Raw genomic sequence first — 23,052 nt, 5'->3', positions numbered from 1 at the left:
GGGAAGTAACAATTTTTATTGAATAGGCGATTTCTTTTTAAAATTCCTCCATGGCCATTAAAAAGCCAAATCGAGATTAATTTATCTACTATTCTGATGTTTGCATAAATACAACAAGAACGGTAACTGAAAACCATTATTAGAAACTGGTCTTATTGAATTTATGCAAAGAGATGTATTGCTAGATTTCGGAGGAATTATATAAGAAGAAAAATATATTGATTTATTCTAAGATTTTCTGATTTTCTTTGCTAATTTCTTTTCATGCATAACCATGCTTTAGATTTTTATTCTAACCAGGCTTTTTCTAGCTTTACTACCCCTGACATGGGCATGGTCATGCAGGCCTGCAAGCAGTACACAGGCTGTCAACTGTCAACTGTCTCTCAACAGTGACCAAAACCTGATGGGCACCATTCCCTGTTCAGTTGGGCACCTGCCCTCTCGGCAGCTAGGCACTCCTTACTTTCGGGGGTCATCCTGCACAGTTCTTTTTTTAGGACAACCACTATACATTCAAACCTGCAAGAGAATTAAAGGTTAATGTAACATATTAATACAATGAAACATAATACTGGCATCATGGCCGCTTTCAGGCAGCCAAATCTTCCGCTATTAAACATGTGATACTAAAGTCTATCCCCGATTTTTCTATAAATTGTCCCTGTCTCTTTGGAGCCATGTCCATGCAGATGCAGGCATCATCTAAGTCTATTGTGGGGGCTCCTGGCGACAGGAGTAATCGCGAGTTATGTCACCAGCATCAGGCAGGTGGAGCACGCCGTAGCTTGAGCTTCAGTGGGTTGCGTTGATCTCTTTCGACGTTCCATTTGGTGATGAAGTCTTTTTGGACCGTGGATGGGTCCGCTGACCGGACGTGAGTGTGATGGATCCAGGTCGCGACGCCGTCTACCTTGAGAGCAGTGGGGGTCGTTAGCACCACAGTGTAGGGACCCTTCCAACGTGGCTCAAGAGTTTCTTGATGATGCCTTTTGACGTAGACCCAATCTCCTGGTCTGTGTTGATGAGGAGTTGGAATTGGGCTGGTCTCATAGATGGCGCGAAGGCGTGGCCAAATGTCCTCGTGTGCCCTCTGGAGCCCTCTTAAGGAAAGAGATAGTTCTTGATTTTCAAATTCAGCGAGAAAGTCAGCTTTAAGGTTAGGAATGATAGGGGGTGGCCTGCCAAACATGATTTCATAGGGAGTAAAACCCAGGGTGTAAGGGGAGTTCCTTACCCGGTAAAGGGCATACGGTAGGAGAGCCACCCAGTCCCCGCCAGTCTCCATGGTTAATTTGGTAAGGGTCTCTTTTAAAGTTCTATTCATTCTTTCTACCTGACCTGAACTCTGGGGTCTATAAGCACAATGCAGTTTCCAATTTGCCCCAATAGCCCTGGTTACTACCTGTGTTACCTGTGAAATAAAGGCTGGCCCGTTGTCGGATCCTATCATAGCAGGAAAACCATACCTGGGTAAGATGTCTTCCAGCAGCTTCTTGGCCACCGTCTGAGCTGTTTCACGCTTGGTTGGGTATGCTTCTACCCAGCCAGAGAAGGTATCTATAAATACTAAAAGATATTTATAACCATACTTCCCTGGTTTAATTTCAGTGAAGTCGACCTCCCATTGTGCTCCAGGTTTGGTGCCTCTGAGCCTGGTTCCTTCTTTATTTGATCCAACCCTTGCGTTTGTGAGTTGACAGGTCTTGCAGGCTGACACAACCTGGTCTATCTTGGTATTCTGCTGGTGAATTTTGATCCTAGCATGTTGGATTAAGTCCTTCATTTTCCGGGCTCCCAGGTGAGTGGATTGGTGCATATGTTTTAATATCGTGTCCCCGAGCCAGTCCGGCAGTATAAGTTCTCCTTCTGGTGTATGCCACCATCCCTTTATTTCCTGGGCTTTAGGGAGCTTTTTGATACGTTGCAACTCCTCCTGGGAGTACTTGGGCTGGTCTGGTAGGACTGGGTCCCCTGGGTCTGGTAGTTGTAAGGCCATGGTAGGGACCGAGGTAAGGGCTACTGCCTTTGCAGCCTCGTCAGCCTTTTGGTTGCCTTTAGCTACCAGGTCATTGGCTTTTTGGTGTCCCTGGCAGTGGATTATGGCTAACTTGGCAGGAAGCCATAAGGCTGAGAGCAGGTCGAGGATTTCCTGCTTATTTTTTATTGTCCGTCCCTCTGCTGTCAACAGCCCTCTCTCCTGGTAGATTGCCCCGTGAACATGAGCTGTAGCAAATGCATAACGGCTGTCTGTGTAAACGTTAAGCCGCTTTCCAGCCCCCAGTGTCAGTGCCTTGGTGAGTGCAATGAGTTCTGCTCGCTGAGCTGATGTCCCAGGGGGCAGAGCCTCCGCCCACACAGTGTTCGTGTTGGCAACCACCGCCGCACCTGCGTACCTGCACCCGTTCCGCACGAAGCTGCTTCCATCCGTGAACCAGGTGGCCTCTGCATCCGGGAGGGGCCGATCGGTCAAGTCCTTCCGAAGTCCATGTACCTGCTCCAGGATTCCCGCACAGTCATGTAGTGGGGCATCTAGGTCAGGGTCAGGTAGCAGGGTAGCAGGGTTGAGGGCCGCACTGGGAAGGAACCGCACTCTAGGGGGGTTGAGCAGCAAGCTTTGATAGTGGGTCATGCGAGCATTGCTCATCCATCTATCAGGAGGCTGTTTTAGGATCCCTTCAATGGCATGCGGGGTTGTGATCCAGATCTCCTGCCCCAGGGTCAGTTTGTCAGCATCCTTGACTAAGAGCGCGGTTGCTGCAATGATTCTTAGGCACGGTGGCCAGCCAGCGGCTACAGGATCCAGCTTTTTAGACAAATATGCCACTGGGCGACTCCAGGGGCCTAAAGCCTGGGTTAAAACCCCTTTTGCCACTCCTTTGCGCTCATCTACAAAGAGGCGAAAGGGTTTTGTAATGTCTGGTAGGCCCAGGGCTGGAGTAGCCAAAAGAGCTTTCTTTATCTGATTAAAGGCCATTTCTTCTGTCTCAGTCCATTTAAAGGCCTTCCCCTCCTTGGTGGCTTCATATAGGGGCCTGGCGATCTCAGCAAAACTTGGTATCCAGAGGCGGCAATAGCCAGCCGATCCTAGGAACTCCCTCACCTCCCTCCGGGAGGTGGGAGCAGGGATTTTCAAGACTGTCTCTTTTCTAGCATCTGACAACCGCCGCTGTCCGCCCTCCAGTATGTACCCCAGGTAACTCACCCTCTTTTGGCATATCTGAGCCTTCTTCGCAGAGGCCCGGTACCCTAAGGTCCCTAGGGTGGCCAGCAGATCTTTGGTCCCTTGCTCACAATCTTTGGCGGTATCGGCAGCAATCAGGATGTCATCTACGTACTGAAGGAGAGTGAGATTGGGGTGCTCTCTCCTGTACTCACCAAGGTCTTCATGCAGCGCCTCGTCGAAGATGGTGGGTGAATTCTTGAATCCTTGGGGCAATCGCGTCCAGGTTAATTGTCCACTGTAGCCTTCCTCTGGGTCGTGCCACTCGAAGGCAAACAGGGGTTGGCTTTGAGGCGCTAGCGGCAGGCTGAAAAAGGCATCCTTCAAGTCTAGTACGGTATACCAGACTCTAGAGGGTGCCAGAGAGCTTAGGAGAGTGTATGGGTTGGGAACGGTTGGGTGTATATCCAGGACCCTTTTATTTACTTCCCTGAGGTCCTGGACTGGTCGATAATCATTCGTGTGGGGCTTTCTGACCGGCAGGAGGGGGGTGTTCCAGGCAGATTGGCATGGAACCAGTACCCCTAGGCTTCGCAGTCTCCGGATGTGAGGCTGGATTCCCTTCCGAGCCTCCTGGGACATAGGGTACTGTTTTACTCTTATTGGGCTTTCTCCTGGTTTTAGCTCAACCAGGGTTGGGGCCCTGTGGGCGGCCAGTCCTACTCCCCCCGTCTCTGCCCAGGCTGTGGGGAATTCTTGCAGCCATCTATTTATATTGTTCTCTACTGGGGGTGCCCCTTGGTGTAGGCGATATTCATCCTCCAGTCTCAGAGTCAGAACCTGGATGGGGTGGCCTTCGCTATCGGTAACCTGAGGCCCCCCTTGTCTGAAGGTTATTTGGGCTCCAATCTTGGTTAGCAAGTCCCGTCCTAAAAGGGGGTAGGGGCACTCCGGTATTACCATGAAGGAATGGGATACCCGGCCCGTTCCTAGATCTACTGTTCTTCGGGTAGTCCATGGATACTGGCTCATGCCAGTTGCCCCTTGCACCCAGGACTTTTTATTAGCAAGCTTCCCCTGAGGTGTGCGGAGAACCGAATGTTGTGCTCCAGTGTCGACAAGGAAGTCAACAGGGGTCCCCTCCACTCTAAGAGTTACCCTGGGCTCGGGGAGGGGGTCCGAACCCCGACTCCCCTAATCACTCAGTCCTTCCAGCTCCAAGACCTCCACCCGGTCCGTCTTGCTTCCCCTTTTACCGGCCTTCTTTGGGCATTCTCGGACCCAGTGCCCTATCTCTTTGCAGTAAGCACACTGGTTCTGTTGCAGTTTTTTCTTCCCACTCCGGGCAGTTTCCTTACCTCTTTCTTGGCCATCAGCAAGCTGGCGAAGGCGGCGGGTCCGCTCCTCAGGGGACTCCGTGGTGGTGGCTAGCAGAATCTTGGCCAGGTTTCGGGTCTGCTTGTCACTGGCAGCCACCATGGCGCGGGCTCGTCTATCCTCAGGGGACTCTCGGTTATTGAACACCTTCTCTGCCACTGCCAGTAAATCCTGTAAACTCTTTTCTCCTAATCTATCTATTCTCTGCAGTTTTTTTCTAATGTCCATGGCTGACTGGTTTATAAAACTCATGATTACAGCTGCCTTATTCTCAGGGGCTTCTGGATCCATGGGGGTGTAGGTGCGATATGCCTCCATGATCCGTTCTAGAAAGGCAGCTGGAGACTCATCTCTTCCCTGCTGTACGTTCCCTACCTTGGTCAAACTGGTGGGCTTCCTATCAGCCCTACGGAGACCTCCCATTAGAGTCTGGCGGTAAACCGAGAGCCTCTCCTTACCTTCTGCCATGTTGAAATCCCATTCAGGCCTAGTTAAAGGGAAAGAGACATCTATCTGGGCCTGGTTTGTGGTTGGATTTCCATCTACACCAGGAACCATCTTCCGGGCCTCATTGAGGATCCTTTCTCTCTCTTCCGTTGTGAACAGAACCTGTAAAAGCTGCTGACAGTCGTCCCATGTGGGCTGATGGGTGAAAAGAACAGAATCTAGCAAGTCAATAAGTCTCCCCGGCTTTTCAGAGAACTTAGGGTTCTGTGCCTTCCAGTTATACAAATCGCTAGTTGAGAAAGGCCAATAGATATGGGGCTGGTTGCCATTCGCATCCGGGGGTCCAGCGGCCCGTAAGGGCAAGGTCTTAATAGTGGAGTCGGGGGGTCTTAATAGTGGAGTCGGGGGCTGCGACAGACAGTTCCCGCTGAGCTCTTTGCCGGGTGAGAGGCGGGCCTCCTACCGGAACCGGAACTGAGGCCACTCCCAGAACCCCGCCCCCAGGCACTCCCGGAACTGCGTCCCCAGGCACTCCCGGAACTCCGCCCCCAGGCACTCCCGGAACCCCGCCCCCAGGCACTCCCGGAACTCCGCCCCCAGGTACTCCCGGAACTGCGTCAGCTTCCCGCCACAGGGCAGGATCAAATCTCTCCGGCATCCTGTGGAAATGATATGGGGGAGGAAAAATTAACTCTTCTTCAGTTCCCCCCTGCAAAACCGGGTAGGGGGGAGCTGGAGCTGACGGCAGGGTGGTTCTTTTCTCCTTCCTCTTCTCCGCTTCCTGCAAGGCAAAAATGGGTTCTGGCTCCGGAGGGTGTGGAGGTAGGAAGGGCCTAAGCCAAGATGGTGGATCTTCCACGAGGTCCTGCCAAGTAACAATGTAAGAGAGTTGACCAGGATGTCCCTCTTTGGGCTGGGAGACGATATCCCTAACCCGGCGGATGGTGGGGAGATCGAAAGTCCCCTCCGGCGGCCACCCGACATTAAAAGTCGGCCACTCCCTGGAACAAAAGGCCCGCCACCGGTCCTTCCGAACCTCCGCACTGAGGTTGCTGGCTCTTTCCTCTACCTCTTTAAAATGACAGACCATAATGCTTAAAGGAGTAGTTTGAGTCTGTCCCATAATGTCTATCCAGTAAATCCACAAAATAAAACCAAAAAAACACAAACACAGACAACTAAGGGGCCCTAAAATACAGTATTCCAACTCCATGGACGCGAAACCAAAATAATTTTCCAACTCCATGATGGTAAAAACCGAAAACGAAGCAAGGCTACTTCTACAGCCAGCGGAAGCTACCCGCCTACAGATTTCCCGACCTCGGAAGCAAAGCTAGTTCTACAGCCAGCGGAAGCTACCCGCCTACAGATTTCCCGACCTCGGAAGCAAAGCTAGTTCTACAGCCAGCGGAAGCTACCCGCCTACAGATTTCCCGACCTCGGAAGCAAAGCTAGTTCTACAGCCAGCGGAAGCTACCCGCCTACAGATTTCCCGACCTCGGAAGCAAAGCTAGTTCTACAGATACAGATGGAGGATCGAGGCGTCCCCCGACTCCTCCCGCCCTTTGTCCTCGTGCGTCCACGATCAATGTGGGCGAATACAGATTTCAGAAGTGAGCTCACACAGAAACAAACAAATACAAACATAAACGACACATACCGCGGTCAGCCAAGTCCTCCGAGCTGGGAGTCCCTCAATGGGCTTTGAGGATCCCGGGCGAGACCCCAAATGTTATGCCCAGATTCCAAGATCCCCAAAGAATTCCACACTGGGAGCCAGTTTCGATGCAACAGCAAAAGGACCTTTTATTTTAGGGCTAGCTAGACCGACCCCCGTTCCCGGCCGGCCCGGCCCTGCTCCCATGGGAAAATCCGGCTTAAATAGGGGGGTGACGCAAGGGGATTGTGGGCCCTGCCGATTGGCCAGGCGTGAGCCGGGTCTTGTTACACAGGATGTGGTCATATCTATGGCGCGCACTTCCCTTGATTGTCATTGGTTAGTTTAAAATCCCGGGCGCGGCCAGCAGAGGCCTGGGCTTCCGGGAAGAAGGCTACACGTGGCCCCAACATGGAGGAGATGGCGGAGAGCGCATAGCCCTCACCCTTTCAGTTTGTTTGATTGGTTGTTTGGTTGGTGTTAGGTTAGGTGGCTCAGGAGGCGGCGCAAGAAATACAGTCCAGTGAATCAGAAAAGAAAGGAAAGGAAAGTTTATTCTGCGTCCCCGGGAGACCCACGTACCCCCAAAGACAGGGCACGTGGATTCACGCCAACATGGAGGGGGGCGCTTTTTTTATACTGCGGTTGGGTGAGGGGCGGGGACATGAGCTGAGGTATTCAGTTGAGGAAGCTTCAGCTGCAGGGGGGTCAGCAAGGTATTCAGGAATGAGTCAGCATCTGTGTGGGGGTATGTGGATTCAGGGAGAAGAAGCCAGGTATCTGTGTCTAGCACGTTGATCTGTGAGAAATTCCAGGGGGAGTCCATTGTCTCATCACATGTCTGCATGTATCCGATCCTGGGCTCTCTCCGACCTAACAAAAATAATTAATACAAAGTGGCTCATACAAAAAGCTGTGGAGGGCGGAAGAGATGCCTCTGGGAGAGACTGAGATGACTGAAAGGGGCAGGAATGGGTAAAGATAAGCACTTCTCCTAGTTTCTAACACAGAGCCCTCCAGCTGCCCAATGACTGGAAGAGGGCTCCCGCAGGCAGGGGAGGGGCACAGCAGGGCCAAGTGACCCTCAGGGGCCCAGACAGGTGAACTGCAGGGTCTGCCCTGCCAGCTGTGTCCCACACAGCACCATCTGCTTGTGCTGCAGAACTCGATGGGTAGCCCAGAGCAGCTCCTTTGACAGTGAGCACAGTAGCCCGCAATGCCTGGCCCAGCACTGTACCTGCAGCCCTGACCTATGCTTGAGGAGGGGCGGAGGCTGACAGCTGGCCCAGGGTGTTCCCAATGAACAGCAAGTGCTGAGCAACCACCTTCACCTGCTTGCCAAGCGGCATGAAGAGGCCTGGGGGCTGGTTGGCCCAGGTGCTGGACATCAGGGCCACCACAGCTGCCTACAGTGTCGAGTGTTGGCTCTGGCACTGCCATACATAGGAGTGCAGGAGCTGTTGATCTCCATGGGGCAGAAGCACCGGGTCCCCTGAGGACAGGACCTCCTGCTGCTCCTGTGGCCCCAACTTCCTCAGTTTAGGATCCGCTGGGAAGGCCTCATCCAGGCTCCTACAGCCCTGAGAATGCTGATTTCTAAAACATATGCTAGACACTCTACAGACTCTATCTCATTGAATCCTCACAATAATATCATGAAATGGTTGTGGCTATGCCCACTGTACAGATGCCACTGACTGAGGTTACTCCACTGAGAAATGAGAGTCCAGGATTTAGACTCAGAATTTGTCTGACAGCAACATCCGTCCTAAAATGTTGACATCAATCCGGGGCAGCTGTTGTTTGTTACCTCAAGACTGCAACCGAAGGCAGAAGCAGTTTTCACAGAAATGAAAATGAAAGATCTAGGCGCTAGCTTGTTGGGTGGGGCAGGCCGGCAGTGGGGGCAGATGGAGCTGAGGATGGCTGCGCCCAGCCCCCCGCTGCTGGCGTGAGAGTCCTGGGGCTCTGGGGCCCCACCCCCCCGAAGAACTTTCACACTAAGTTGCAAGAGGACTTTCAGAGCCTGAAGAGATCGGGAGACCGGAGCCTGAGGTCAGCCAGGAGCCGGGCAGCCCGACCCGCTCCCGGCGCTCTTCTGCCGCGAGGATGGTGAGGGGACGCCCCGCGGGGCGGGTGAGGAGGGGGCGACACGGCCGCCTGGCGCTCAGCACTGGCACAGGCACATGCGCGACACTTTGTAGCCCAGAGACCCCACGGACCTCAGAACCCTCTTTTCTGGGGACTTTCCACCCTAACTTGTTCCGAAAGAGAGTGCGGGGCATCTTTTCCCCCTCAACTTTTAAAAATACTCCTTATAAGTTAGGAATATTGGTCCTTTATCTCTGATATAAATTACGAATATTTCCTTCCAGTTTGTCATTTGTCTTTTGAGCTTGCTTATGGTGGCCTTTTTCCCCACGCAAATTTTTATTATTATGTAGTAAAATGTACCAACCTTTTTGTTTTACTGCATCTGGACTTTAGTCATATTTTAAAAGTTTCCCCCCTACACCCAGGTTATTATCACCCATGCCTTTTTATGTTTTTTATATTTAGATCTCTGGTAAATTTGGAATTTATTCTTGTATATGGTTTGAGGAATGGATCTAATTTAACCGTTTTTTCTGAATGGGTAACCTGTTGTCCCAAAAACCAATTCTGTGAATCCATTTAAATTACTTCTTGTAGATCTTCCATTTTGTTTCATTAGTTCACTTTATTAAAAAGATTAGCATTGCCTCAATACTTGAGATACCAGTATTTCATTTACTACATTTTTTTAAAAAATGTCATTTGGCTATTTCTGAACTTCGGTTCCACTGACCTGTTTATTCATCTGTTGCAGAGAATTTGTTATATATTTTCATGTCAGGGCTAGTCCCCCTACTGAGCTCTTCCTCCTTAGTGTTTTCTTAGCTATTCTTGTGTGTTTATCTTTTTTATGAACTTTAGGATTGACTTATAACTTATGATCAGTGTCAAAATTGGGATTGCATTAAATTTATAAATTAAATTACAGACAGCTGACATCTTGAGGTGGTGTGGAGATGTTCTAACCAAGAACAAAGGTGGCCATTTCATTTGCTCAAGTCTACTCATTCCATTTTTGGAAATTTAGAAATTTACTGCCCTGGCTGAGGAGAGGGTCTTGTGTTCCATAATATTAATTTATCAACCTGCATTTCTTAAGTATCTGCTATGTTGTAGATATCTTTTTATTTTTATTGTTTTAGTGTTTTATGTGATTCCATTTAAATTGTTATCTGTACATCTTGTTTCATTATTTGAAAATTTTTTACCTTGGTACAATTAGTTAAACAGATATAGCATTTCATTCTACAACTTTTGGGGTGTCTACAGTTATCATTTTTAACCTATTAAGGATTCATATTATTGTATTTGGCTGTTTATTGTGAAGTATGAATTGATATTTAATTTTCTTCATAATGAAAACTAACTTCCCAACAATATTTATAAAATTATGATTCATTTCTTTACATTCTTATTCCTCTTAATACTTCATAGATTATACTTTTTGATAAGTTAAATCTTATTTCTGGAATTTTTATTACACTCTTTCATATTATCTATTCTTAATTTAGAACTATTTAGTTCTGTACTTATTGTTTAAAAATGCATTTTAAAAAGACTATTTTTTAGAGCAGTTTTAGAGTCACAACAAAATTGACCAGAGGACACAGAGAGTTCCCATATACCAACTTTATTATTTTTAAAAATATGTTTTCATTTATTTTTAGAGAAAGGAAAGAAGAGGGATAGAGAGAGAAATACCAATGAGAGAGAAACATCATCAACTGGTTGCCTCTGCACACCCTCTACTGGGGATTGAGCCTGAAACCTGGGCATGTGCCCTGATCTGGAATGGAACTAGTGATCTCTTGGTTCATGGGTCGATGTTGACCATTGAGCCACATTGGCTGAGCAAACTTTTTTTTAAAAAATATTTTAAAATTTATTTCAGAGAGGAAGGGAAAAGGCGAGAGAGATAGAAATCAATGATGAGAGAAAATCATTGATTGGCTGCCTCCTACATACCCTACACTAGGGATTGAGTCTGCAACTCAGGCATGTGCCCTGACGGGAATCAAACTGTGACCTCCTGGTTCATAGGTTGGTGCTCAATCACTGAGCCATGCTGGCCAGTCAGGCCCACCTTTATTTCTTAGAACAGTTTTATGTTCACAGTAAAATTGGCCACGATGAAAAATGGAAGTCCCTGTTCTCCCTATAATGTCTATAAATGTCTGCTCATACTCAATCTTCCTAGTGAATAGGCAGTGTTGGTTTTTTTTAACATTAAAAAAATATTTTTATTGATTTTAGAAAGGAAGGGAGAGGGAGAGAAACATTAATGATGAGAATCACTGATCAGCTGCCTCTTACACACCCTCCTATGGGGATAGAACCTGCAACTCAGGAATCAAACTGTAACCTCCTGGTTGATAGGTTAAAGTTCAACCACTGAACCACACCAACTGGGCAATACCAACTTTTAAAAAAAATCTTTATTGTTCAGATTATTACAGATGTTCCTCCTTTTCCCCCCTATAGCTCCCCTCTACCTGGTTCCCATTCAATCCCAGGCCCTCGCCCCCCAACTGTCCTTGTCCTGCCGGAAGCCGGTCCATCCTTGCTGCTTGACACAGTCGCTGCAGGAAAGAAACATCTGCATAGCATATGTTTCAAGGGACCTGGCATATATAGCATATTGTTCTTAATATGTTTGCTCTCCTTAGTGCCATGTGTTTTAACCAAGGTCACCTCTCTGAGAAAGGTTGTTTCCCCAGGTGGGGATTTTTCCCTGAGGTTAGGGAGGGGATACAACCCCTTAATTAAGTGCCAGGCGGGTAGTTAAGCTACATAATCTTTACTCCCTGGAATGGAGAGAAGAAACGCCCTAACCTTTGTAACAGAAATTGACAGGATTAAAATCGGCTGGTATAAATACGCATGTAACAAGACAATAAACATCAGATCCTCATCAGATCCTCATCAGTTCCTAACCAGAACTCCGACCAGAACTTTGGCTGGAGATCCTGGCTAGAGGTCCTGACTAGGCTGCTGATCAACTGAAGGCTGTCTTCGTGTCATTCCTTCTTCGCCGACTCCGTCCACACCTTTGGGGACCCCTGGACCCCCTGGGATTGGACCCCAGCATTGTCCATAGGTGTAAGATCTTTGTCCAATCTCTTCCTGCACTCGCCACACCCCCTTCCCCTTGAGAATTGTCAGTCTGCTCCCTTTCCATGCCCCTGATTCTATTACATTCACCAGTTTATTCTGTTCATCAGATTTTTTATTCATTTGATTTTTAGATTCACTTATTGATAGATATGTATTTGTTGTCACTTCATTGTTCATAATTTTTTATCTTTACATTTTTCTTCTTCTTCCTCTTCTTAAAGAATACCCTTCAGCATTTCATATAATACTGGTTTGGTGGTGATGAACTCCTTTAGCTTTTTCTTATCTGTGAAGCTCTTTATCTGACCTTCAATTCTAAATGATAGCTTGCTGGGTAAAGTAATCTTGGTTGTAGGTTCTTGGTATTCATCACTTTGAATATTTCTTGCCACTCCCTTCTGGCCTGCATAGTTTCTGTTGAGAAATCAGCTGACAGTCGTATGGGTACTCCCTTGTAGGTAACTAACTGTTTTTCTCTTGCTGCTTTTAAGATTTTCTCTTTGTCTTTTGCCCTTGGCATTTTAATGATGATGTGTCTTGGTGTGGTCCTCTTGTTTGGGGTTCTCTGTGCTTCCTGGACTTGTAAGTCCATTTCTTTCACCAGGTAGGGGAAGTTTTCTGTCATTATTACTTCAAATAGGTTTTCAATATCTTGCTCTCTCTCTTCTTCTGGCACCCCCATAATTCAGATGTTGGTACGCTTGAAATTGTCCCAGAGGCTCCTTACATTATCTTCATATTTTTGGATTCTTTTTTCTTTTTGCTCTTTCGGTTGGGTGTGTTTTGCTTCCTCGTATTTTAAATCTTTGACTTGATTCTTGGGATCCGCTAGTCTACTGTTGAATCTCTGTATATTAGTCTTTATTTCAGTCAGTGTATGCTTAATTTCTGACTGGTCCTTTTCCATTTTTTTTTTTGGCATTCTCACTAAGATCCTTGAAGGTCTCACCAAGTTCCTCAGAGGTTTCTAGAAGAGTCTTGAGTAACCTTATAACTGTGGTTTTGAACTCTATATCCAGTATTTTGCTTTCTTCCATTTCTTTCATTTGTGACATGTTTCTTTGTCTCTACATTTTGGCTGCTTCCCTGTGTTTGTTTCTATGTATTGGGTAGCTATTAAATCTCCTTGAGTTGATAGACTGGCCTTGTGTGGTAGGTGTCCTATAGGGTCCAGTGGCTTGGCCTCCCCAATCACCTGAAGTGGACACTCTTGGTGCACCCCTTTGTGGGCTGTGTGCACAGTCTTGTTGTAGTTAAGCTTTGATTGCTATTGGTATCACTGGGAGGAATTGACCTCCAGGCCAGTTGGCTGTGAGGACTAGCTGTGTCTACAATGGAAGAGCTGCTGTGCAGGAGACACCCTTATGGGGCAGGACTTGCTTCAGTGGGGCTTTGGTGCTCATTGAATCTGTCCCTTGAGTATGTCACTTATGGATGTGAAGAGTTGCAATCTGGTATGGTCTGAGAGTGACCACTGGGTACACTGGCTCTTGGATCTCCAAGGAGGTGCAAAGTCAGCCACTGCCTGGGGCCACCAGCAGGACCTACAGAGAGATCTGCAGATTCCTCCTCTTTGTATGCGGTTTGGAAGTGCCCAGATGAGGCCCAGCTGTGAAGCAAGGCAGGCTGCTGCTGCCAGCCTTGGGCCTTCTTTTAATAGCTTTGGGGCTCTGTGACCCAGCAGTTGCCTGTTTAACAGGTTTTAAGCTGAGAAAGGACAGGCCATTCATATTCAAAAGCCACTGTGCACAGCTTGGGTGGGGATGTAGATTGGGTGGGGCAGGGTCTTAGAGAATCACCAGGGCAGAGCAAACAGCAATGGCTTCCATTCAGCCCTGCACCAGGGAGGTCCCAGTGCAGGAACAATGACCACTGTGAGCACCTCTGTCTGAAAGAAAGCCGCCCTCCTGTTCCTGTCCCAATGCCAGGCAGTCCAGTTTCTCCCCGTATGTGTGTGGGTTCCCCAGAGTCTTGCCCAGAACTGGAGTTCAGAGCAAGTGGGAGCTTGTATCTCCCTCCCAATTGAAAAAGCAGCACTCCTTGCCAAAACCGGTTTGGCTCAGTGGATAGAGCGTCGGCCTGCGGACTGAAAGGTCCCGGGTTCGATTCCGGTCGAGGGCATGTACCTGAGTTGCGGGCACATCCCCAGTGGGAGATGTGCAGGAGGCAGCTGATCGATGTTTCTTTCTCATCAATGTTTCTGGCTCTCTATCTCTCTCCCTTCCTCTCTGTAAGAAATCAATAAAACATATAAAAAAAAAAAGAAAAAGAAAAAGCAGCACTCCCAGGTGCTAGCCCATTCCGTGCCTCTGCACCTACTACCAGTCTCAATGTGCTTTCTTCACCTCTCTGGTTGTAGTACTTCCACTTAGCCAGCTTTCCCATGGTTCTGGATGATAGTTGTTCTGTCGTTTAGTTGTAATTTTGATGTGATTGTGAGAGGCAGCAAGTACAGGTGTTTACCTATGCCACTATCTTGGTTCTCCAATCTAGGCAGCGATTTTGCATTTTGGTTAGCTTTGTAGATTGCCCTTTCATTATGCAGTAACAGAAACTTCTTTCTTTTCAGTAACAAGTTGTAGGTCTATTATTTTAGGTCAATGGATGAACACCATCATTTACTGTCATGTTTGTTACTTTCATTTTTCTGTGATTGGGTGAGTATAAATCTGTCTTTACAAAGAATAATATTTAACTTCACATGATCATTTAGCCAAAGAGTCACTATTTTTAAAAAATAAGGCAATGAGTGGAATCTATTTTTTAAAAGTATTTAAAACATCAGCAAGTAATATAAAGAACAGGGCCTTTCAAATTTCGAACCAGATATAAAAACTAACATTTTAAGTATTTTTGTCTCCCTAAAAATTGCCAAGTTGGAAGACCTCAGTACAAAAGTAATCCTTTTCAGAAGAGAGAGGAAAGTGATGAAATGAAAGTTGATGAAATAGATGAATTTTAAAAAGACCCTTTGCAAGCCTCCCTGCTGGTTGCATTTTATAATATCCAAGATGACGTGACTGAGAATGGGCTACCCTTGCTTTCGAAGTTGATTCGTGGCCTGTCAGAAGTCAATGGTGATTTCAGGGTGGAAGTAATATCTGATACTAAAGTTGCTGTCATCACTTTTCTCAAAAATACTGGTAAGACAGACAATGACTTCTAACCCTTCTTTGCAAATTGTGGTTGTATTCTATTTTGAGGTTAAAGGCATCACCCAATGGGTCTTAAAAGTTGTGCTTTTTCTAACTCCCAGTGAGAGAACTGCAAGGGAATATGTAGTACTATTTCTGGTACTTCTAATAGCAAACATTTATCAAGTGCTTACTCTATGCTAAGCACTATGTTATCTCATAACATATAGCACAATGAGATAGATACTACTATTATTGTCCTCATTGTAAAGATGAAGAAATCCGGGGTTAGAGAGGATTAAATGATTTGTTCACAGTCACACAGCTAGTAAGTATTTGAATCAAAATTCCAAATTAGACATTCTGACTTCTGAGTATATTGTCTTAAACATTGTGCATGTACCCTCAACTTTCCAGTGAGTTTTAATAGTTACAGGATGTTATCTTTATGATAATTACACATGCAAATAGAGATGGAGATGTGGTGAAATGAGTAGAGGGGACCAAGAGAAATTAGGCCTAGGAAACAATATTGTATTACAGTCATTATTACTGTTATCAGCTTACAATGAGGCTGCATATACTTGATTTCATTTGGAGAGGTAACTGCGGATCCATGTTTTCAAAATAATCTCAAATGGAGGTCACTGTTAATGTTGGCTGTGCATTCAGGGTAGGCAATGTGGGTTAAGTAGAAGTTGACACTGTAAAGTTTAACTTTACATAGAAATTTAGTCATGGCTTCTAAATTAAATTACTTTAAAAATCTGTTTTCTTCTAATATGAAATGAAATTACAGTACCGATAAACTTATTTTTATTTGTAGATGGCTGGACATTTGTTAATGTTTGTGACAGACACCATAGAGCTCAGAAACTTCAGATTTTCCCAAGATTTATGGAATGTGCAAGACCCATTAAGGGTTGAAAATCTGCCACCTCATGTTGATAATAGTTACATAATGATTTTCTTTGATAACCAATCCTCTAAATGGAGAAAGAGTGACCAATGTCTAATATTTCCCGGAGGAGAGTTCAGCCTTGGTTGAATTTTCTCACTACAAAGGTAATAAATTTCTCTTCTTTCTCTATGTTTACAGTTATTATTAACCATTTCATGCACAAATGAAATCAGAATAAGAGCCATATAGGTGATTGGGAAATACATCAAAGTTACCACATACCTACTGAAATATGTTATGAATTAACTCAAGGCTTTGAACATGTCTCTGTGGAGATCTAGGTAAAAGAATTGTTCTTTTTGTGCAGTAGCAAAACAACAAAAAACTTCTTTTGACCCTACTTTTCCTATAACTTTATTTCTTTGCTTCCCTTTGCAGCAAAATTTCTCAATTGAGTTTATCATTACTCACTCTCATTTTCTCTCCTGTCACTCTTTCTTTTTGTTTTGATGTATATATTATTCTTTATTTTTTTTACAGTTTACATTCAGTATTATGTTTTATTAGTTTCAGGTGTACAGCACAGTGGTCAGACAATCATACATTTCACAAAGTGCTCTCTCCACCCCCTGATATTTCCAGTACCGACCTGGCACCATGCATAGTTATTACAATATGACTGACTATATTTTCAATGCTGTACTTTACATTCTTGTGACTATTCTGTAACTACCAATTTGTACTTCTTAATCCCTTCACTTTCTTTACCCAGTCCCCCAACCCTGTCCCCTCTGGCAAACATCAGTCTGTTCTCTGTATCTATGAGTCTGTTTCAATTTTGTTTATTTATTATTATTTAAAAAAAATTTTTAAAATATATTTTATTCATCTTTTACAGGGAAGAAGGGAGAGGGATAGAGAGTTAGAAACATCAATGAGAGAGAAACATTGATCAGCTGCCTCCTGTGCACCTCCCACTGGGGATGTACCCGCAACCAAGGTACATGCCCTTGGCCAGAATCGAACCTGGGACCTTTCAGTCCGCAGGCTGACACTCTATCCACTGAGCCAAACTGGTTAGGGCTGTTTATTTTGTTCTTTAGATCCCACACATAAGTGAAATCATATGGTATTTTTCTTTCTTTGATTGACTTATTTCACTTAGCATAATACCCTCTAGGTCCAGTCATGCTATTGCAAATGATAAGATTTCTTTTTAAAATTTTTATGGCTGAGGAACATTCCATTGTATATATGTACCACAGCTTTATTGTCCATTCATCTATTGATGGGCATTTGGTTTGCTTCCATATCTTGGCTATCTATATATATAAAAGCCTAAGTGACCATTTGACCGTCTGACCATCTGACTGGTAGCTATGATGCACAATGAACACCAGGCGCTCAACTTAGGAGCTACCGAGTTGTGGTGACTTGGCAGCTGCGGTTCTCAGGTGTTGCACCTGGAGCCAGAGAGGAAGGAGCCCGATTCCAGGGTGCATCACCCAAGAACCGCCCTCTCACAATCCAGGACCCCTTGGGGGATGTCGGAAAGCTGGTTTTGGCCCTATTCCAGCAGGCCAGGCTGAGGGCCCCCACCAGTGCATGAATCCATGCATTGGGCCTCTACTTATAAATAATGCTGCAATGAACATAGGGGTGCATTTTTTTTGAATTAGTGTTTTGAGTTTCTTCGAATATGTACCAAGAAGGGGAATCACTGGTTCATAAGGCAGTTTCATTTTTTTAGCTTTTTGAGGACCCTCCACACTGTTTTCCATAGTGGCTGCACCAATCTGCATTCCCACCAGCAGTGTACTGGGGTTCCCTTTTCTCCACATCCTCACCAACACTTGTTTGTTGACTTATTGATGATAGCCATTCTGACAGGTGTGAGGTGATATCTCATTGTAGTTTTAATTTGCATTTCTCTGATTATTAGTGACCTTGAGCATCTTTTCTCATTCTTTCTTAAATTAATTCGAGAGAGGCTTTTACTTCCATCATTCCATCCAAACTGCTCTTGTCCAGGTCACCAATGGTCACCAGGTTGCTAAAACTCAATAGCCATTTTTCAGTCCTCATTTTAGTTGATCTCTTAGCAGTATTTGACTTAATCACTCTCTCCTCCTAGATGCACTTTCTTTATTTGTTGTCAGGACATCACACCTTGGTTGTTATTTTTACCTCAATAGCTGCTCATTCTCTTTATTTATTCATTCATCTTCTTTTTCTTAGTTCTTAATGTAGGATTCAGTGCTCTTCTCTCCTTTGTCTATACTGCTGGGGGCCAGCCCCAGCGGTCCAGGGGTTCCTAAAGGTGTGGATGGAGTCGGCGAAGAATGTTTTACACAGAAACAGCGTTCAGAACTCTCTAGCTTTCCTTATTCTCTGTGGATCTTCCCTGTGCCTGGCTGAGGCCACAGAAAAAGATCCTAAGGCAAGCTGAGCCTCTATTTTATAGTGAGAGGTAAACAAGGTAGTGGTTTCTATAGTTACACAGTTCTTGTGAGTTTCACTTGTTTTGACCATAGTTACACTTCCTGCACTTCCCTCAGCCCATTAGCTTCCCAGATAAGATCTAGAGAGCCTCATAAGGTCAAGCCTAATTATGCTAAGAGGACTGTGCCCTCTAAGCTGGGAATTGTTTGTGACTTTGCCCACAGGTCAGTCCGAGGCTTAACCCTATATCAGCTCCCCACACTATACATAGTTTTATTGAGGCCTAATGGCTATAAATACTATCTATGTACCCATGACTTCCAATTTATATCTTGTCAAGATTCATGAGCTCCAATGTTCACATTCACTGCTGAGTCAATGTGTTCACTTGGTTGTCTAAAAGCATCTGATGTAACCGTTACGTGCCCCAAACAAAACTCCCAACCTTGTCACCCCACCCTACCAACCTGCATTATCCACAGGCTTTCCCATCTCAGTTGAGAGCAACTTCATTCTCCTAGTTGCTAAGGCCAAAACATGGGAGTCAAGCTGACTCCTTTCTTTCTTTCATAGCCCATAGCCAGTCTGTAATGAAATCCTATTCACTCCACCTTCATGATGTATTCAGAATCTGATCACTTCTCAAAGGGCATATTAAGAATTTGGAAAATTGAATGAACCATTTTGAAGGCAGGAACAATCTCCTAAAGTACTTATGCCACAAAGCAGTTTATATTTCGGATAATATGACCAAATAAATACCATTTAAAATTATTTTATTTTATTTTTAAATATATTTTTATTGATTTCAGAGAGTAGGGGAGAGGGAGAAAGAGGTAGAAACATCATGATGAAAGAGAATCATTGATCAACTGCCTCCTGCATGCCCCACACTGGGGATCAAGCCCGCAACCAGGGCAAGTGCACTAACCGGGAATCGAACCCTGACCTCATGGTTCATAGGTCGATACTCAACCAATGAGCCACATCAGCTGGATTAAATACCTTTTTTAATGGTCATATGCATTTTATTTTCTATTCTATTATATATTTAAATATATTTTAAACAAACTTTTGTTAAGATCCTTAAAATTTATATCACTGGCATAGTGGTTAGAGGTTGGCTTCCAGCAATGACTTTGACACAAAGGTTAAGAGTTTTAACCTTATTCCCCACTGTCTCCACCAGCCTGCCTCTTCAAGCCATCCTAAATAAGCATACAATCTATATTATTTTTCTACTGCTGCATACAAAATTACCCCCAAACTTAGTGGTTTTACATAACATAAATTTGTTATCTCACACTTTCTGTGGGCCAGAACGTGAGAACAGTTTCACTGGGTGACTCTGGCTCAGGATCTTTCATGAGATTGTTAGGACAGTTCTAATGATTTTTAAACTTTTTAAAAGTTTTCAATTATAGTTGACATTCAATATTGTTTATATTAGTTTCAGGTGTACAGCATAATGGTTAGACACTTATATAATCTACGAAGTAAATTCCCCTGATAAGTCTAGAACCCACCTGCCATCACACACAGTTATTACAATAGTTCTAATTTTTTTTTTTAAATTTAGCATTATGGCCCAATGCTCAGTGGTTGGAGTGTTGTCCCATGTACCAAAGGATCTCAGGTTGGATTCCTACTAAGGACACACACCCAGGTTTTGGGTTCCTTTGGGAGGCAACAGGTCAATGTTTCTTTCTCTCTCCCTTTCCCTTCCTGTCTCTCTCTCGAGAACATATTGGGTGAGGATTAAAAACATTTGCATTATATTAAGCCCAAATATATTTTTGTATAGTTCTATCTATTAGTCCTTGTTCTTCCTTTTAGAGTTGTAGAAATAAATCATTTTTAAGATAGTCCTTCAATTGTTTAAGGACAACTGTTATGTCCTCTTCCCTGCATTCCATCCCTCTTCACCACATTTTACTTCTCTACTTCTGCAAGTTAAATATATTTATTTCTTTTTATATATCCAGATGTGATTAGAGTCCTTTTTAGCAGCACCAGTTTCCCTCTTTTGAACAGTTAGTTTTCATAATCCCTTTGCAAAGTGTGACACCTTGCAATAAGCACCATACCCCTGTTTTTACCAGTGGAAAGTAGAAGAGGGTTTTCACCACCCACATTTCTACTGCTATGTTTCTCATATTATGGTCTCATGCCTCGTCATTACCTTTTTTTAAAAAAAGAAAAAAAGAATGGACTTTATTTTTAGAGCAATTACAGAAAAAAATTGAGCAGAAGGTAAAGAGAATTACCCTGGCCCCAGTTTTCCCTAATACTAACATCTTGCATTATTGTAGTATATCTGTTACAATTGATGATAAAATATTGATACATTATTATTAACCAAAGTCCATTACATTAGAGTTCACTCCATGTTATATGGTTCTGTTGACGTAAAAACATTCAAACCTATAAAGAATTTTTGTGAATTTATTTGAGCCAAACTGTCGACAAGTGCCAGGAAGCAGAATTTCAATGGATTGGGATAATGCTCCTGAGAATGGTGGTTTTTCATCTTGTTTTCTACCTTACACCAAAAGAGGAGATGTAAGTGGGTTACATGAAATCCATTGGTGATAGATTAGGGAGGTGGGAGAAAGCAAAGCAGGGAAACCTCTGGGATTGGATAAAAAGTAAAATGATAGACACATTACTTAGGTGGGTGCAGGATAGTTATTAGTCAACAATTATCATGATAACAATGAAGGAATTTATGGTCTCAATCCTGGCTCATTTGGTTGTGTCTCAAGGGGGTCTGGAAAAAAGGAAGTTACAAATTACCCTGACATTTCAAGGATATGTTATCGTAGATGCAGAAAGACAGATAGGCTCAGTTAAGTAAGGATTGCCTAGGAGGTGACTACCCACCATAACTGCTTTTAGTTAAAGTTTAATTTTACACCATCCTTTGACCTTCCCTGAGCTTGTCAGGTTAGAATATGTGGCCCCTTTTGTCCACAGTTCTATGGATTTTAACTAATGCATAATATTATGTGTCTACAATTACAGTTCCATACAGAACAATTTCAGAGCCTTAAATATCCCCTGTGCTCCACCTATTCCTTCCTTCCTCCCTCCTCCAAACCCCTGGCAGCCACTGATATTTGTGTACTCTCTATGTAATGTTTCCATAGTTTTGCCTTTTTCAGAATGTCATATAGTTGGAATCATGCAAAATGAAGCCTTTCAGAGTGGCACTTTTGCTTTAGCAATAGGCATTTGCATTCCTCCCTGTCTTTTTGTAGCTTGATAGCTCATTTCTTTTTCTCTCTGAATAATATTCTATTTTACAGAAGTACCGCAATTTATTAGACATTCATTTATTGAAAGACATCTTGGTGGCTTCCAAGTTATGGCTACCTACACTAATAAAAGAGAAACATGCACATTAGTGTCACTCCGCTATGCCCACCAGCCAATCAGGATACTTATACTTAACCCAACAAAGATGGCGGTTAATTTGCATACGCAAGCATGCAGTGAAGACTGAAGGCTCTGGCTGGAGTGAAGACTGAAGATTGAAGACTGAAGAGGCTTGGCCACAATGGAGAGGCCTAGCCTTGCTGTGGCTGGACCAAAGGTCTGGGTCCTGGGTGCTGGAGGAAAACCGGTGCCGGCAGCCAGGGGAAGGAAGGCCTGTTGTGCAAATCTTTGTGCAATGGGCTTCTAGTTATGAATAAAGCTCTATTGCTGCTATCAGCATTTATGTGTAGGTTTTGTGTGGATATAATTTTTCAACTCACTTGGGTAAATATCAAGGAGAGCAAATGCTGGACCATATGGCAAAAGTGTATTTAGTTTTATAAGAATCTGCCAGACTGTATTCCAAGGTGACTGCATCATTTTGCATTCCCACCAGCAATAAATGGGAGTTCTTTTTGCTTTGCATCCCTGCCAGCATTTGGTGACCTTTCCCCTCATCAAACACAGTTACATCACTTTTAGTTTATACCGAGTTTGCTGTGAACCAAAATCCCTTAGATGTTTTTACATGACTTCATGGCTAAGTCACATTCTCTTTCTTCTAAACTCATGCAGTTCATCTTCAGACTTCCCTAAGTGCTCTTTCTTCCCATTGGTGCCTCTCCCAGATGCCCTGGGGTCTCTTATTTATTAGGTGCACTTATAACTGCTGTATGTCTTGCTGTGAAGGACTTTGGGAGACTGAAGTTCAGAAAACTTGAGGTGTCTGGGAGTTTACATTCATCTCCCAACAAGGAGGGCCCATAGACAACAGCTGACTGGTATGGAGGTACAAGAACCCAGATCCCTTGTCTCAATTGTGATACAATTTATATTCTCCAGAGCTTCTTAAAGGATCACACAGAAGCCAGGCTTAACCTAAACCACATTATCTATCTTCTCTCACTTACAGGTTTCTCTTGAGGGCACAACTTTAATAAATCACTTGCATATGAATTCCCATCCTAGGCTCTGCTTCTAGAGAATCTGACCTTGTTTTATGACTTCTTTTGATTACAGCACACAATTGTTTTCAATATTTTTGACTATTATAACTATTCCTTTAAAATGGCATTGGCTTAACTTCTAATAGGTTATTTTGAACTATTCATGCATTATTGTTTGTGTCTGTTGAATCTCTAAGGGCCAGATTTTTCTTTTTACTTACAAAAAATTTCAGGGCCAGATTTTTCAGAAAAAACAATCACCTCTCCCATATTATATTGAATGTCAATGGAAAATCTGA

General features: G+C 44.3%; 2 protein-coding genes across 3 annotated transcripts in view; one reads left to right on the top strand and one right to left on the bottom strand.

Moving 5' to 3' along the window:
* Positions 1-41: 41 nt before the first annotated feature.
* LOC102428680 lies at positions 42-6,310 on the bottom strand. The gene is given in 2 exon segments (XM_023747853.1): positions 42-5,373; positions 5,375-6,310. Coding segments are annotated over 2 exon segments (5,346 nt in total). The 5' UTR covers positions 6,111-6,310; the 3' UTR covers positions 42-763.
* Positions 6,311-8,554: 2,244 nt separating this feature from the next.
* LOC102428360 (poly [ADP-ribose] polymerase 15-like) overlaps positions 8,555-23,052 on the top strand; it is a 44,250-nt gene continuing 29,752 nt past the window's right edge. Inside the window, exons 1-3 of one of the 2 annotated variants that reach the window (XM_023747854.1) lie at positions 8,555-8,756; positions 14,729-14,995; positions 15,813-16,051. In XM_023747854.1, coding sequence (XP_023603622.1) covers positions 15,995-16,051 — 57 coding nt within the window. In that variant the 5' untranslated portion in view covers positions 8,555-8,756; positions 14,729-14,995; positions 15,813-15,994. The remainder of the gene's footprint in view (positions 8,757-14,728; positions 14,996-15,812; positions 16,052-23,052) is intronic. The other variant, XM_014449087.2, reaches the window with a different exon arrangement.

This window comes from Myotis lucifugus, unplaced genomic scaffold, assembly GCF_000147115.1.
Source record: "Myotis lucifugus unplaced genomic scaffold, Myoluc2.0 scaffold_1015, whole genome shotgun sequence".
Lineage (NCBI taxonomy): Eukaryota > Metazoa > Chordata > Mammalia > Chiroptera > Vespertilionidae > Myotis > Myotis lucifugus.
The sequence above is the reverse complement of the archived record's forward strand: the minus strand, read 5'-3'. Positions and strand labels throughout refer to the sequence as shown.